Source organism: Seriola dumerili, unplaced genomic scaffold (genome assembly GCF_002260705.1).
Source record: "Seriola dumerili isolate Sdu_G_001 unplaced genomic scaffold, Sdu_1.0 BDQW01000531.1, whole genome shotgun sequence".
NCBI classification, from domain to species: Eukaryota; Metazoa; Chordata; class Actinopteri; order Carangiformes; family Carangidae; genus Seriola; species Seriola dumerili.
This window is the reverse complement of record NW_019174786.1, coordinates 43,369-59,532: the sequence shown is the minus strand read 5'-3', so window position 1 is coordinate 59,532 and position 16,164 is coordinate 43,369. Positions and strand designations below refer to the sequence as shown.

The following is a 16,164-nucleotide window of genomic DNA, read 5'->3' as shown; positions in this document are numbered from 1 at the left end:
AGATCGAGTCAATCTCAGACAGATGATTGAAGATGATTGCTTCAGCATGCTGAAGTAGACAGTGATCTCTGTGAAAGTGAATTTGAGCTCAATTCCTTCATTTATCCTTTGTCTTTATTATTCTGTATGCGGATATTTTAAGATAGTGAGCCATTTTTTCTTTTCTTTGAACAGTGTGTGGTCCACTCTCCTCCAGCGTTTTTTCTTTACTTATTTAGACCGCTGTAAAGTCAAAAGAGTGACACTTGATTGCAGTCCTGAGAAAAGTAGTCATGATTGTGGTGCAATTGTTGGTGGTTATCTCGGCCCCTCATGTGCAATGTAGGTCATATGTAATCATTTCCCCTCTTCTGCTAGGCCACTCCATGCCCAAAGGAACCAAACAAGGAGATGATCAACGACGGCGCCTCCTGGACAATCATCAGCACAGACAAGGCCGAATACACTTTCTACGAGGGCATGGGCCCTGTCCACTCGCCTGTCACCCCCGTGCCTGTGGTAGAGAGCTTACAGGTACACACAGAGAGAGGTGTTAGGATACACAACCCAACAACAGCAGACTTAACCCTTTGTTTTACTTTCGTTGTCCAGTCTGTATCTGTATGTGTGTTTTCTATCAGCACGTTTCCTACAAATTGTCTTCTTTGTGCGCAGCTAAACGGTGGAGGGGATGTCGCCATGTTGGAGCTGACAGGACAGAACTTCACTCCAAATCTTCGGGTCTGGTTTGGCGACGTCGAGGCTGAGACCATGTACAGGTGCGTCTTTCCTCCTGTTTCATGTTTCCTACGGGGTATCTACGACTCAGGTCATTTAATTGCGGTGTGTTGTATTTCTGTCCACCCTCTCTCCTGCGTTTAATGCTCAAAGTGATTTACCAGGGTACTGGAAGGACTTTTCTTTTACCATTTCTTGCGCAAAATAATATAAATAAGAAAATTCCTTTTTTCCCCCATTACCATACAAATTATCCATTACAACTAAAATGAGGATTTATTACATCTTACAGGCATAGAGAGCAATGGGCTTTAGGTTTAAGGAATATAATGGAAATGTGAATAACTTATTGTAATCCAAAGCTTTCAAAATGCCTTGCAGACTTAATGCTGTAGACGCTGTGAATGCGTAATGGGCACAGCCGCCCTAATGCATGTAATAAATACTCATCTCAGCGTTAATGATGTAGCTGGTGCTTAATCATATAAGTCGAAATGTATAATCCTCATTCTCCTTCTCGTCTTCAATGTTTTTGAGTGAGTCAAAAACTTTTTTAAGAGCTAAAATACTTCAGTGTTTCACTTGTAAAATGTCATTATCTTGGTTTTTCCTCTGTCATGCTGAGTTTTATAGCCGAATTAAGTTTTATGTGTTTATCAGTACCACCCACCAAGCAGTAAGTCAGAGACATGGAGGGGAGGACATGAAGGGAGGACACCACAGTGACCAATGACAGTGAAACACTGGGACCTACAGAGATGTTCTGGCCGACGCATGTGTAGACTTATGCGACATATTTCATGTTGTTGTTTTTGTTGGCCTCGCTGACGGTGTAGAGATGAAATGAGACGGAGAGGAATCGGGAATGACTTGCAACAAAGACCCCCCCCCCCAGCCCTACACAAAGTAGGAGCATTAACGGGCACCATGGTGGCGTTACAGTTTATGGTTAATGCCTTAATCCTTAGACAACCAGGGTGGCCAGCACTTCACTTATACAAAATAATTCCCTGTTTTGCTTCGGGATAAATCTGAACTTTTTTATTTTGATGTTAGAATATATTTCAAATGCTGGATTAACCTAAATCAGACTTCACTATCTAGTTCTTTTATGAATAAACCATTTCTCCATTTATTTTCCAGATAATTTACTGTCACCATAATGTTAATTTGTTTAAAAATCACTTATTGCAGCTTTACCTTTTATAAATAATTGAAGACTCATTCTTCAAGTTGAACACAAAAGGAAGCCAGTGACGCTTGTTTTTCATTTTATATCAAAAGCGACTCTCTCAAAGTCTGACATCACTCTTGTTTCTTTCTTCACCAAACGCGGCACAGGTGTGCGGAGAGCATGCTGTGCGTGGTGCCCGATATCTCCGCCTTCCGTGAGGGCTGGCGCTGGGTGCGGCAGCCCGTCCAGGTGCCCGTCACGCTGGTGAGGAATGACGGCATCATCTACTCCACCACACTGACCTTCACCTACACGCCGGAGCCAGGGCCGCGGCCACACTGCAGCGCCGCCGGAGCCATCCTGCGGGCCGGAAACTCCAGCCTGCTGAGCAGCAACAGCCAGGAGGCCGGCTCCGGCGTCTACGGCCCCAACAGCACCTCCAACGCAGGAGTCACATCCTCATCCTCCACCGCCGCAGCTGTGGTCTCCTAACGCACACAGGGGGCCACTCATTACAATATGCCTTGAGAGCAAATATACCAGAAGGTATATAAAGACTATGGGAAATAATAAACAAAAACTGACTCACTCTAAAGTGCTGCGTATTAATTTTGGATACAAAGAAGCTGAAATGGAAAAAATCGGTGGGACAAAGGAGCAAACGCAGGGGAAATCTGAAGGAGTGACATCACAACGTTGTCCGCCAACGGGAATAAGCGAAAGTGCTCCTTGACACGCCCCCTCTCCTGTGGTTACTTTAGGGACCTGCCTATCCAGTTCTGGTGTTTGGAATGAGTGAAGTTCCTGCAGGCTCAGAGCACCAGCACCTTTCTACGGCTGTGAGAATGGAAACCACAACAACAATACATCCACCGTGTACAAAAAAAAAAACAAAAAAAATTGTCTCGAAAGGAAAGTATATTTTTTGCGCTGCCCTGCTCCTCCCCCTCCCCCTTCATTTCCTCCCGCCACTTGTTTTATGATTATTCCTTTTGTGTTTGTGTTATTGTGCATTAATTTGTGGTTTCCTAAAGGGGGCTGGATGTATTGTTGTTGGAGGGAGCGCAAGGATGCAGAGGGACACACATAAAACGTGACGATAACATAGTTTTTATGGACCAAGGATCTTGTATAAGCTTTAGTAAAGGTACATTTTTCTCCATACCTTTTTTGTATTAAACATATAGTACACTTTTGTTACCAAATAGTTTCTATTCTTCCTCTGAGCTTGGGCTTTGTTTTCCCCCTTTGAGGTCCAAAATCCCAACCTGTATGTTATTGCAACCTTACTACAAACGCCTGCTTTTTCAGTCTTTGGATTGAACTTTTGTTTTGATACTCTCACTTTTTCTGTTGGGGAAAATCTGAAGTCTGGGTTTATTTACACAAGCGAAGGTTGTTTTTTTTCTCTTTTTTTTTTTCTTTTTTTCTTTTTTTTTTAAATTGGGGAATAACCTCAGAGGGCCTATTTTTTATCATTGGTTTTTATGAAGTCTTTAAAAAGAAAAGCTTTAAGCAACGCCTCTGCCTTGCCTGCAATACTCTATGTGCGCTATGTCTCCTTTGGAAAATATACACATCAGTACATCTCACATGGAGCCATAGCAATGTTTGCAGAATACATCAAAAAGACTAGACTTCCATGGTTACGAAAACAAGTCGGTTTGTCATTTTCAAACTAATGTAATAAGCGTAGTCATTGACTTAAAAGGATAGCCTTAGTACTGTATATTCTTACTGTGTACACAGTCAAACCAGTCACATATCTAATATCCTGTACCTGTCGCTCTATTGGTCACTGTTAACGTATCAGATAACGTAGTGAAACTTGTCTCTTCAAACTGCACGTAGCAAGGTGTCTTCCAGTGTGTGCTGTAGTTCTGGTGGCATTTAAACTCCAGTGGTTTTCCAAAAAGACGGACACTTTTCAATTTAATGTGGCCTTACTGATAACTTCAGTTACAAAACAAAAAAAAAAAAAAAAAATTCTTCACCTTTTCTCTTATCTGCTGTTTACTCACCTTGGAAGAACCTGTGCGTAGCACAAAAACAAGCTAATGCCTCGCTTCTTATCACAGGAGCTCTGCTGTTTTGAGCTCATTGCTGCGGCTCCAGAACCACCTTGTCGTGCAAAGCAAAGCAGCCTTCTGAAGGATCTCTCAGCCTTCATTTTTGTGGTGTACAAGTACAATAACCCAATTTTTTATTCTCATGCGGTGCCCGGCACCCTTCTCACTTTTGGTACAATGTCTCACGAGCGCTGTAAGCTCCTTCCAGCCTTCTTTTTTAAAAAAAAAAAAAAATCTTGTGTGGTTTATTGTTTTCGCAGAAACAAGCGTGTGTACATTGTAAACTCACTGTCCGAGTAGTTGCACTCATCTGTGTTCATGGCGACCGCGTAAAGGCCTTCTAAATGTGTATTATTGAAGATGTGCATTTCCAAACATAACAGCAATATTGTACAGGTCATTTCATTGTTTTTGTCCGCCTGAGCACTAGTTCACCAGCCAGCAAATATGTGTGCGCGCGCGTGTGTGTGTGTGTATGTGTGTGTGTGTGTGTGTGAGAGTGAGTGAGACTGTCGTATGTAGTTGCTGTAATGGAATATTGAGTCAGACTCGCTCCATTTCAAACCCGCCCTCCAAAAAAAAAAAAAGAAAAAGAAAGAAAACTTGAGATTCATTGGGTTTTTTTTCTGTCTTCCACCGGAATCCAAATGTCTGATAATTGTGGATAAACATTCAGAGGCAATACTTGTGATCTTAGTATTACAGTACAACTGTATACGCTTCCGGGAATAAGAACAACGATACTGTAACTTGAATGTCTGCTTAATGAAGTATTTCAGAATTTTCTTACAAACAAAACCTTGAAATAGGAACAAAAAAGGATTCGCTTGCACCCCCTACAATGTAAAAAAAAAAAAAAAAAAAAAGAAGAAAAAAATTAGTTAGCCCGCCCGTGCGGCTCGCCGCCCGGGCTACCCCATGGCCACCGGTGTGGGTGACCGTATAACTGGCGGGGTGGGGGGGGGTTTCGCACGTGTGTCCGTCATTAATGTTAAATATTTTATATTGTAATATTGATATTTTTTAAATTATTGGTACAAAGTCTCCCCTTGTATTATGTCAAAAAAGAAAAAGAAAAGTGCATTATTGCCCTTGCTGCCTATGTTGGCCTGGGAGTGTATTTTTTTTTTTTTTTTTTTTTTATAAAGAGGCCACTTCCTGTCTGTTCTGGAATCGTGGAGGAGTTGGTGCTGCAGCGGTAGTGTAGCATCAAAACCGAACATTTTGCGCTTCTTCACACTGAACTCGTGACTCGTGACGAGCTGCAGGCCGACCTGAACCCTTTACTCTGCAGGATGGAGGTCACAAAATCTTAACTGTAGATTTTTAACTTGAGTGTTTTTTCTATGTCTACTAGCTCTAAATTCAGCGAGTTTTTAACATAGCCTCTGCATTAGCATCACCCCAACCCCCCAACCTTCCCCTGCCCCCTCGAGCTTGGTTATTTTTGGGTTTTTGTTTACATGTTGAGTCGCCTCTTTTAGGCTAAACAACCCCTGGCTCCTCTTCATCTCCTCATGCGAGTCTGAGCAGAGCAGCTTTGTCACATTTACTCAAGCTAATAAAGGGGGGGTGATGCATGCTTTTTAAAAAAAAAAAAAAAAAATGTGTCGCCTTGACAATCCGAGCTGGTTTACAGTTTATTTTCCTCTTAAAACATCTGGAGTTTTAAGAGATTGGGAGGATACAGTATAACTTGATAACATCCCGTACTCATAAAGGGGATGAACTGTCAAAAGGGTCAAAAAAAATGTTACATGCCTTCTTAACCGCACGCTGTATTAACCTGGCGACAAAGCTTTCAGAGAGAGGGAAAAAAATGCCATCTCATTAGCATTTGCGATGCTTTTACAAAATATCTTAACCGGTTTTCTTTCTCTTTGTGTGTCTGGTCGTAATTGTTTTACTCTTCCAAAAGCAGCTGTTCATCTTCTTCTTTTTTTTTTTTTTTTTTTTTTATAATGAGCTCTGAACAATGTATGTATCCTCTAATATGCCAAATGTCTTTTATAATGTAGTTTTCATGCACTGCTAAACAAAACGGGGCAGAGTGAGAGGCAGCTTTAAACAAATAAAAAAAAAAAAAGGAGTGTGGAGCCCTTCTCTGTCGCACTCAGCCTTACTTCTCCTTAAGACTATTTGGCTGTTTGCACTACAGAGCGCTAACCTTTCTTTTTCTCTCACACATTTCATCCTCACTCTTTATCGTTCATGTTTCTGTATGTACATTTGGAGTTTTCTCACACACCCCTCCCCTTCCTTTTTTTTTTTGTTGTTTTTAACATGCAGCCTGTTGTGCTTAGCTTTGCTACAGTCAGCTCCCTTTTTTTTGTTGTCATCCCCCACCCACCAACCCATCCTCCTCCTCCTCTTCTTCCTCTTCTTCTTCATGTCCTTTTCACTATCTTTCACTCTCACTGTATCTGTGTATTATTCTAGTAAATGGTAAGCAGAGGTGTCATTGTGGTAGTATACTCAGTGCTCAAAGGGTTGCTGATGGTAGAAACCTGTGCCGTTTGTAACATTTAGCAATAACGTCAAAACAAAGGGGACGGTTTTTTGATAACATACGTTAGTTTGTTTTTGTACATATTGCAGCTCCAGATCATGCTCAAATCTGTATGTCATTAAAAGAAGAAAAAAAAACGTGAAAAAAACTTGCAATATTGGCATAAAAATAAGAAATAAAAAAGTGATATAGAATCCGTTTGTGTATGTTTTTAATTGTCATCAGAAGCTGAAGCACGTTGTTGTTTTTTTTACACACTGAAAATGAATAACCTGTTCAGCCATAGTCATCCTTTCCTCCTTCAGGTAAACATCTCCCAGGGGCTGCAGGGTGAAGGCAGGTGGGGCTTTAGGGCATCTACCAAGCCCAAATGGAGCTCTTATCCTTGGGAAGAAGTCCCAGCAGATCCCCCTCCCTTCTGTCTTTCCACCACTTGTCTTGGCTCTAATGCCTTCTGTCCTTCAGATCCACTTTTATTAAAGCCGTTAAAAGCTCCAAGTTGCTCTGCCGCAAGTCTTTGTAGACGCAGTTGCACAGTGGGCATTCGAGGTCTTTATATGGTCAACCAGACATTGGTTACTCATAGATGCATTGTAGGTTTGTAAGAGAACACAATACAATTCCCAGTAGCGCTTTTAGATGTACATAAGAAACCAGTAAACTCGCTGGGATTATGTTTTTACATTCAATTATGTGCCCACGAGTCAAAATACACACAATATCATGCAATCAAACAGAAAACCTAAAAGTAAGAATTTACAGAACAATATTCAGGTCATAGTAACAATGCAACATACAGATACGAAGAAACAAAACAGGAACAAGTTGCTACATTGACGCTGCTATATTTAACAGTATGAATCAGTGGAAATCAGGTGGGTAATGCCGGGAATTCACTCTTTGAAGAAGGGAGGTTACAGGTGGTTAAGGTCCCACAACATGATAAGGCCTCTCCAGTTAGCACACACAGTACAACCCCCCCCCCTTTAGGCACACAGACACACAAACAGTTGGTCAAGGATGAGACAGAACTGTTTGTGCCCCGGGGGGACTGTTTTGAGGACGGTTACGTTGCAGCGAGACAGGCAGCTGCTGCTGAAAGTGCCAAAATGAAAGTTCATGCTTGAGCCGTGACAACTGGACAAACTTCATCTGCTGATTATGATGATGTGATATGACTGAAAAACTGCAGAACGAGGCCCTAAAATGGCCCTTGAGGTGACACTGCTTTGGTAACCGGCGTGACCCCTTTAAGAATATCATCTGGGTCAAGCGTTTTCCTTGAAGCACGATATTGGTATGTAGCCTAATCTTTAAGGGTCCGTTCAACTGAAATCCAAACAGTAAAACAAATATTATATAATAATAATAATAATAATAATAATAAAATAATAATAATAATAATAATAATAGAGTATATTTTCTAATTTCCGTTTAGCTTTGTCGCTCCGATGCAGATATCTATGTTTATATTTGCCCATGTTCTGAGATATCTGCCTTTTGAGATAACGACAATGAGTCTTTCCAGAAACAGCCTTGTTGTGACCAGTTTTTTTTTTTTCTTTCTTTTCTTTCTTTGATTTGCACAGGCTGAACCGTCTGGCACTGATTGGAACGAGTGGAGAGACTGCTGCGTCCCTGTATGGCTGCACTGGAGGTACAATTACAATGTGTTTAAACAGAGTATGAGCAGAACGGTAACCTACATCAATTGTTATTCTGCTTCATGAAAACACTTCCTCTCCATGTCAGACTTGTGGCCCTTCAGGGCTTTATATGATCAGGCATCAGTCAGCCACGCCGGACACTGCAGGCTTTAGGGAAACATCTGGCGCTGTTGATCTGCTGTGACAGCACTGAATGTACACTTCAGCTCCACGGTCATTAACCACTGAGCCCCACGTCATGTCACACTCCAAGCTAAAGCAACATAGCCGCTCATAAACTATAAGCACAGCGAGGGCTTTATGTTAAATCAACACACCACAGATTCCTTACAAGTGTTTGCACTCAGGCTTGTGCTCTCACATACAGACGTACAGGATCAGGCCACTTTAAGTCAGCTCACTCCAAGCTGATGTGCGGATGCCGGTGTAGGTGAAGCGTGTGCTGGCTCCACTTGGCGGGGTATGACCATTCTGCTCAGTGGTCTTGGGCCCCGCTCTTGATCTGCCCGCCTCCCCTTTAGCCGTTCCGCTTCCAGCTGACCTCCCTAAGCCGCCACTTCCTCCACTGCTCCCCCTGAAGCAGCTGCAGCAGCTGAAGGTGGCCAGCATGCCCTGGCGGAAACGCTTGTTCATGAAACAGTAAATGATGGGGTTGACGCAGGCCGAGGTGTAGGACAGTAGGTGGATGAAGGAGATGGGCGCGCCGGTCAGGCGGTGGGCCGAGCGCCGGTCGAAAGCCTGCCACGCGTTGACCACAAAGATGGGAGTCCAGCACAGGAAGAAGAGGAAGACGATGACCAGGAGCATGCGGATCACACGCTTCTTGGCCATCAGGTTGGCTGTAGAGCTGCTGCTGCACACACGGCCCACCATGGGCTTGCTGCTGGAGCTGGGACAGTTGCCTGTACTCATGGTGATGCTCTTCTTTTTAGACGGCTGCACGTAACAGCCGTCACTGTCACCGGGCTTGATGCTGCCAGTGCTGCATTGTCTCTCTGCCAGGGTAGAGAAAATGAAAAAGACTGGAGAGTTAGATGTAATTTCATCAGCAGCATAAAACCGCCGTGACTTTAATAGCTGTGGTGATGTCTCACTCAAAACATAGAAAAATAAAAACTTTGGATATCATAAGTCAAACTTAAAGGATAAGTCTGGTGATATTTTATATTTTTGTTATATTGCCAAAAATCCAATAAAAAGACCAAAACCAAAGGTGACTTATTCCTATTTTTTGAGTCACGATGTTGCTCTAGGTGACATGTTCCTTCATTATGATGAACATTGGCACAGTAGTTTATTTTGAATCCATCTCACACACACTGTCCTGCCAGAAATGATGTGGCATCAAATGCGTATTAATCCACAGCTGAAACTAGTCCCCACCAAAAGCACCACTTACACCTGACTCACATCTGCTAAAAAGTACAGTTCCCAGCAGTTTCAGGAAATTACTCAGCCTGTTTCTTAAAAGTATTTATTTCCAAAGATTTAAGTCCAGTTCATTTTCATACCTCTACTGGATTTCCTGTTGGACAGCTCAAACTTGATGCCCCTGTAGAGCTCCACGGAGATGAGTCCATAGGCTGTCATCATGACGATCCCAGGGATTAGGAAGAGCAGCAACAACAGAGACACATACCTGCAAGGTGCAAATCTTAGGAAGTAAGTCGAGCGTTCATTGTATATATTTTGAATCAATACAAGAATATTTAACCATTGTGTGCTTTTATTTTGAAGGGTCAGATCTGTGCCAGAAGATTTCCCCAAGTGGTCGTCTCTCACCAGCAGCACCAGACTGAGAAAATCAATACAGGGGCCATCTGAAATTAGCAACGGGCTACTTTCACTGCCACACAATCTGAGTGCATCGCACTGTGAACACGCCCTGATGGGAAGGTACGACACTCCCTAATGCACTTATTTTCAGCTCACCAGGACTGCTGGATGATGTCGTTGGGCCACACCAGGCGGCACATGTGCCCAGTGCTGTTGTTCATACGAGTAAAAGGCTTAAGGGTGCTAGAAATGGGGTAGGGCAGCATCATGATGAAGGAAGCCACCCAGGTGGCAGTGATGACCTTGGCAGCGTGGGATTTGGTCTGCCATGTTCTGGAGGTCAGCGGGTTGCAAATGGCACTGTAGCGCTCCAAGGAGATGGCCACCAGGTTGAAAGTGGAAACACTTACTGAGACACCTGCACAGATCAGAAAATCAAAAAAAGAAAAAACATGACCTTCATGTTTAAGTTTCAGTGTTGAGTTGTGATTGGCTGAGATTTTTTGGAAGTTAATGTAAAATACCTTATAAAATTCAAACATACCTGCAACTCTTATTCTGAAACATTTGAACAATAGACAAGTAATAAAAACTGTCAGTTTGAGGAGTATGCTAATTCATGTCCTTACCACTCTCATTAAATATCAAGCTGCAGCCTCTTAGCTTAGCTTAGTGTGAAAAGTATGAAGCTGTAGCCAGCAGCCAGTTAGCTTAGCTTAACCACCACATTGAAAACCACAATGGTTCGTTTGAATTCTTTGATTTTTTTTAATTCAAATTAGACAAATGAGATTTAACATGTCAGCTTTACTTTTGAACCTTTGGACAGAGGCAGGCTAGCTGTTTTTCCCTGTTTCCAGTCATAATACAAAGCTAAGCTAACTGGCTCAGCTTGTTTTGGTATTTCTCTCTCTGCCATAAACTTTATGACATCCAGAATGGTCAACATCCTCACAAAATGTCACTGTGTTTACTGTGATGCTTGTGATGCTATGGCACATTCATGCCACATTGAATTTAACTGCTGAGTAGTGACAGAGCACATCCTGCACTGTCACCAGAATACCGTTAGCACACTCAGCAACAATAACAAGAACTATAAATACATTCATATTATTGCTGTGTACAATCCGAGCGCAGCGACACATAAACAGATAAACACATGGACAAATGAGGTAATAATCTTGGAGGACAGCGCTCTGATCTCACCGAATGGCTAAATGGAGCAACAGGAAGTACGGAGACAAATGAAAATCATATTACCTAGCGGACTTGTAATTGAATGAAAATGAAATATTAGCAAAGGTGCACTGTCTATAATGACTGCACCTTATTACCAAACTCCCAGCAGAGGCTTTTTAGAAGAAGAAACCTGGGGGGGGGGGGGGGGTTATCAAAATCACAAGGAAAGTAAAGCCGGTGAACAGGTGATTCACACCCTCTGACTGAATCACCTCCTTTGAAACTGTCTGTACGGAAGATTTGAAAGGTCGAAATAAATCAAATTAAACAATAAAACAAAGTGAAATACAACACACATTGTCATATGTATTGTGTATATAATCAAATTAAAAACATGTTGCAAGGACAATTATCTAGTATTCAGTCTTTAACAACTGAATGAATTGTTTTCTATTGTGACATAAATTACCTACATTGAAATCATCTCTTTGTTTATTTGTTCTTATTAAGGCACTTTAAATCTGCCATAGGCTGTGACCCATACTACTGACTGTTCAAGAAAATGCTGTGCTGGTAAAAACAAAACAGGTCTGTCCAGTGCCACAAACTCACCTGCTTTCCTCCAATTCAGTTTTCAATTTCGTTTATATAACCCGATCACAAATTTGCCTCAAGAGGCAGTTATAGCTACAGTCTGTACAGCATACACCCTCTATCTTTAAACCCTCGATTCGGCTAAGGAAAAACTCCCCAAATTAACCTTTTAATGGGAAAAATGGAATAAACCCGAGGAAGAGCAGTGACTCGAAAACTCAAGTCTGAGACAAAATATTTCCTGTAGGAGACGAACAGCATGATGGAGCACTTTATGCATCATTTTTTTAAATGCAGGAAGAAGCTTTAAATGAGTCTATTACGACGCAGGAGGAAAGTCAGTGCTGCCTTGTGAAGGTTTAAAGTTTTCTATTTACGCTATAATTGACCACTGAAATGCTGGGCAGCTAATAATAGTTTGATGGTTATGTTTGTGCTTTTTGTCTTTCTCCTCTCCTGAACTGATTTGATTTAGCTTGTCCCTGTTAATAATCCCGTCTAACTCATGGAAGCAGATCAAATTGTGATGTTCACTCGCATTTACATGTGCAGTATTTTACAGATCCCCTCAGGATATGTTTTAGGATACATAAAATACTCAATAATACTCAAAAGAGTTCAATTACAAAGTAAAGATCGATTAAAATTGGTTTCCAAACTAGTTGCAATGTCAAAAACTCTGCACAGTGTAGCTCAAACATGAAATGATCTGTTGAGAGTTCAATTACAAAAATGATTAAAGTTGCATCTCTTTCTTCCTCACTGTAAAGTCCAGACTCTGTTAATATGCAAAGTTTAAAATTTCCACATCTTGTTTGTGTAAGTCAAATATTGGCGATGTCACAACTTTCTGTTTGTATGTATGTCTTCTACAGACTGTATTTTTAATATCCAGTCGGTCATGTCATTCATACTGTACATATTTATGACATTTAGTTGTGGCTTGATCTTTTACACCATCCATCATTGTGACTCAAGACTCAGCTTATACACCCTGTAATTGTTTGTTAATGGGACTTTGAGGATGAATCTACGTTAGAATAGAACAGGAAATTTAAAACATAAAAATCCTAAATACAGCAGCAGGAAAAAACTGGTTCTGCAAATATAGTTTCAGGTAAATCAGCACTTTATGACGATATGCTTTCCTGCGCTGTTTTTAGCTCATTTTTTTAGCTCAAGCTCATTAAAACACCAGGAGCATTTAAACATGCAGGCAAATGAACCTTGCTTGGGACATGGCCTAAGACGACATATAATGCTATTACCAGAGCAATCAAACAAATAATAGTCATCCAGCATGGACGTAGAGACTTGCATCATTTTGCAGCAGGCATGATGGAAGTATTAGGAGATGGAAATGGATTTGGATTAAAGGCCAACAGGGAAACATTGCAGCATCTACTCTACACATTAAACTCAAACATATTTGAGGAATCCTTTACTAATAAGGTTATTGGAAGAAATTAAATATGACATTGTATTACCTTAATCTAAAGTGTTTTCATGGAATATTTAACAACCACTTCTGGGAACTATAAGGGTCATAAAAGTTCTTACTGTAACTGAAGGTTTAAGACCTGAAAAGAAAAGGCTAAAGATGTATCACAATCCTAAAAAATCCTAATCCACTCACCCATGAAGTACATGACCAGCTTGCATATGCCTATACCAAAGATGAAGTCCCTCATGAGGTTGGGGATGAGGGTGAAGGGGATGCAGACCAGGGACACCATCAGGTCGCTGACGGCCAGAGACAGCAGGAAGAGGTTGGTGACGGTCCTCATGCGCCGGTTCCTCACCAGGACGGCGATGATGAGGCTGTTGCCCAGGACACTGAGGAGGAAGATGAGGCTGTAGAGGACGATCCGCACTGTCTGGTTGATATCTGAGAGGAAGGGGACACAGATTGAGGAGACATGCGTAAACTCAGGGTATGTCATTCTTAAAAGGTGACCCAAATATTTTTTGACTCACCCTTTCCCTCTCTTGTTCCCTCACACGCACTGCCTCTGTATTCATGTACACCTTATGAGCAAATACCACTCTAATAGTCCTAATGTAGGCTATACCTAGGGACTTACATACAGTACTTTAATGCTCAGAATTTGCAGGATAGTGTATTTTATCTCCTAATATCACTATAATAATCCTAAATTGAATTTCTTAGGCTGTTGTATCCTTCTTCTTGGGTTTTATGGGCAGGAATGTACAAAGTTTGTGCAATTAAACTCTCTAGAGCCATGAAGTGTAAAATTGCAGTTCCATTCACTTGACATTGGCAGAACTAGTGTGCAGTGACAACATATGTGTCATACTAAGGCACAGCAGAATACATTAGCTTTATGGAGGACCTGAGCCATATGCGTAATGCGCGCTGACGCAAAAAAAAAATGCCCAAAGGAGTCGCTCTTTTGGCACAAATGGCTGCATTTTGATAACATTAGAAATAGCAAGTATCTGAATAAAATCGGCAACTATTCGACTATGATATGTCATAGCATTTGATCGTGATAAAAAAAAAAAACATATCTATAAATATATATATAAACTCGCTGTACCTTTAGGTTCGGGTGAGGGATCCTGCTCGCTCTCGCACTCCGAAATATTCTTGATCCCGAAATTGCACAAAATTCTGTTGAGATCAGTTGAATTTAGGAGAATGTCGTGTATTGTAAACGTCTCCATTTCGCTTTCTCTCCTATAGCCTCAAGTTAAATCAGTCGTATGAACGGCAGTCGTCATGCTCTTGTCAGATGAAAATGTGCCAAAGGACTGAACATATCAAAATTATACATTTACTCTCAGCCGATTTCTTAATTTAAAAAAAGAAAAAAAGAGAAGAAATTAGAGAAATAATAACAACAGTGTTGTCTACAAGTTCCCGTGCGCTCTCTCAGTCTGGTGCGCTTCGCTCCACTAGTGCTCAGTATTTCCAGCTACTGGCCACATGTGGACAGCTCGCATTCTTGAGCGCACAGCCCGCCTTTAGATTCTGTCAGCAGCTCCCTTTTTTTATAAAACACCCGGTCGTAAATCATTGCGGTAATAGAGATGCTGCACAGAGTTAAGTGGGCACTGGATTGGCTGCATTAAGCAGAACCATTCTTCTGGACTCTTTATTAATTTCCTAAATATTTATAATGTCCCGGATCACTTACAAGAGAGGAGGAAATACTGAAGCCAAAATATTCAAGGTGCATGAAGTGGAACTAACATCGTTTCAAATGTTAGGAGCAGTGTTATGTGAAGCATCTTTCTCCATACTTCGCTGCCACGTTTCAAAGCATGGTACTGCCTGCTGTGGCATTTCATGTGAACATGTCAGCAACAATGTGAAAGCTCATTGAATCAAGCTGTAATTGTTCTGATGGCCGGAGAGATACGCTGTCATTAGCGCCCAAGCAACGCCAACTCCAATATGTTCAGAACAAGCACTGAATACTGTCCCACTCCCTGAGAGAGTCAAGCAATAATTATTGTCTTGGAATATATGTTTGATGAAGAAAGGCTTGGGAGTGGTGCTGTGTACATTAAAGAAACATAAAAATACTAATCACTTATGTCAAAAAATATTCATATATTGTCCAAAAAAAGTCAGATCTGTCTGCATCATGTGATTTTTTTCATAAGTGAAATGTGCTCAGACCACATGTGCCTATTATCACATGAATCAGCATTTCACGTCTGAACTCATGTGTGCCAATGTGTGAATGGAAGAGCTATTCAGACACTTTTCTTAAATAAGAGTACCAGAATGTAAACATACTCAAGTAAAAGCCCTTCAAATAAAACCTGAAAATAAAAGGACAAAAGTATTGTCAGCAAAACATAGGCTCCTGAAAGTATCATGAGCAAAAGTAGGTATATGAAAGAGCACTAAAGTAAGATATAGGTTATAATTATACACATTATATTATACACACTGATTCATTTATGTGTAAGTAGCATTTTCATTTTGTAGTGGAGCTAATTGTAACTACTTTATATAATGTTGGGTAGATTAATCTGTAACAATCCATCAAATAATCTGACCACATAAAAATAATATTACTATTGCTGTCAGGTAAAAGTAGTGGATGGAAAAGTAGGCTACAACGTTTCCCTTTTAATGCAGCTGAATAAAAGTAATGGTAATACATAAAGTAAAGCATAAGACTGTGCTTAAATACAATAGTTTTGTAAATGTACTTTGTTACATCCTACCACTGAAATTCGTCCCATGTGAATTGTGTTTCAAATGTGATATTATGTGAGAAATTCATGTATTTTCTTGCATTTAACCTCACAAAAAAAATCACATATTCTTATTAGTTTAACGTGTGGTATTAAAAGAATAATTCTAACCCTTAATTTTTTGGAAGAAATCCAAAATTATGACCCTCTGATTTTGTTCCCGGAACTCATTTTCAGCTCGGAACCGAAGTATCGGGTCCTTGTTTCCCCTGCACGCTCACTGACCGTCCTCAGTTGCTA

At 41.0% G+C, this 16,164-nt stretch overlaps 2 protein-coding genes across 2 annotated transcripts in view; one reads left to right on the top strand and one right to left on the bottom strand.

Moving 5' to 3' along the window:
• The window catches only part of rbpj (recombination signal binding protein for immunoglobulin kappa J region), a 42,192-nt gene extending 37,401 nt beyond the window's left edge, over nt 1-4,791 (top strand). Inside the window, exons 9-11 of the mRNA XM_022764178.1 lie at nt 358-513; nt 655-758; nt 2,059-4,791. Of these exons, the coding sequence (XP_022619899.1) occupies nt 358-513; nt 655-758; nt 2,059-2,383 (585 nt within the window). The 3' untranslated portion in view covers nt 2,384-4,791. The remainder of the gene's footprint in view (nt 1-357; nt 514-654; nt 759-2,058) is intronic.
• Nucleotides 4,792-7,852: 3,061 nt separating this feature from the next.
• Nucleotides 7,853-14,615, bottom strand: cckar (cholecystokinin A receptor). Its single transcript, XM_022764103.1, has 5 exons — nt 14,250-14,615; nt 13,325-13,576; nt 10,069-10,330; nt 9,648-9,775; nt 7,853-9,131 (listed from the first exon to the last, which is right to left on the bottom strand). The coding sequence occupies exons 1-5, from the start codon at nt 14,374-14,376 to the stop codon at nt 8,524-8,526; spliced, it is 1,377 nt and encodes a 458-aa protein (XP_022619824.1). The 5' UTR covers nt 14,377-14,615; the 3' UTR covers nt 7,853-8,523.
• Nucleotides 14,616-16,164: the final 1,549 nt, after the last annotated feature.

Bases quoted from the DNA above. Each gene is read 5' to 3' on its own strand.
- cckar (XM_022764103.1), bottom strand. From the start codon at position 14,376: ATGGAGACGTTTACAATACACGACATTCTCCTAAATTCAACTGATCTC. The intron at 9,776-10,068 runs GTGAGCTGAAAA...TGCACCTTGCAG, and splicing joins GACATCATCCAGCAGTCCTG to GTATGTGTCTCTGTTGTTGC. The intron at 9,132-9,647 runs GTATGAAAATGA...CTACCCTGGCAG, and splicing joins CAACAGGAAATCCAGTAGAG to AGAGACAATGCAGCACTGGC.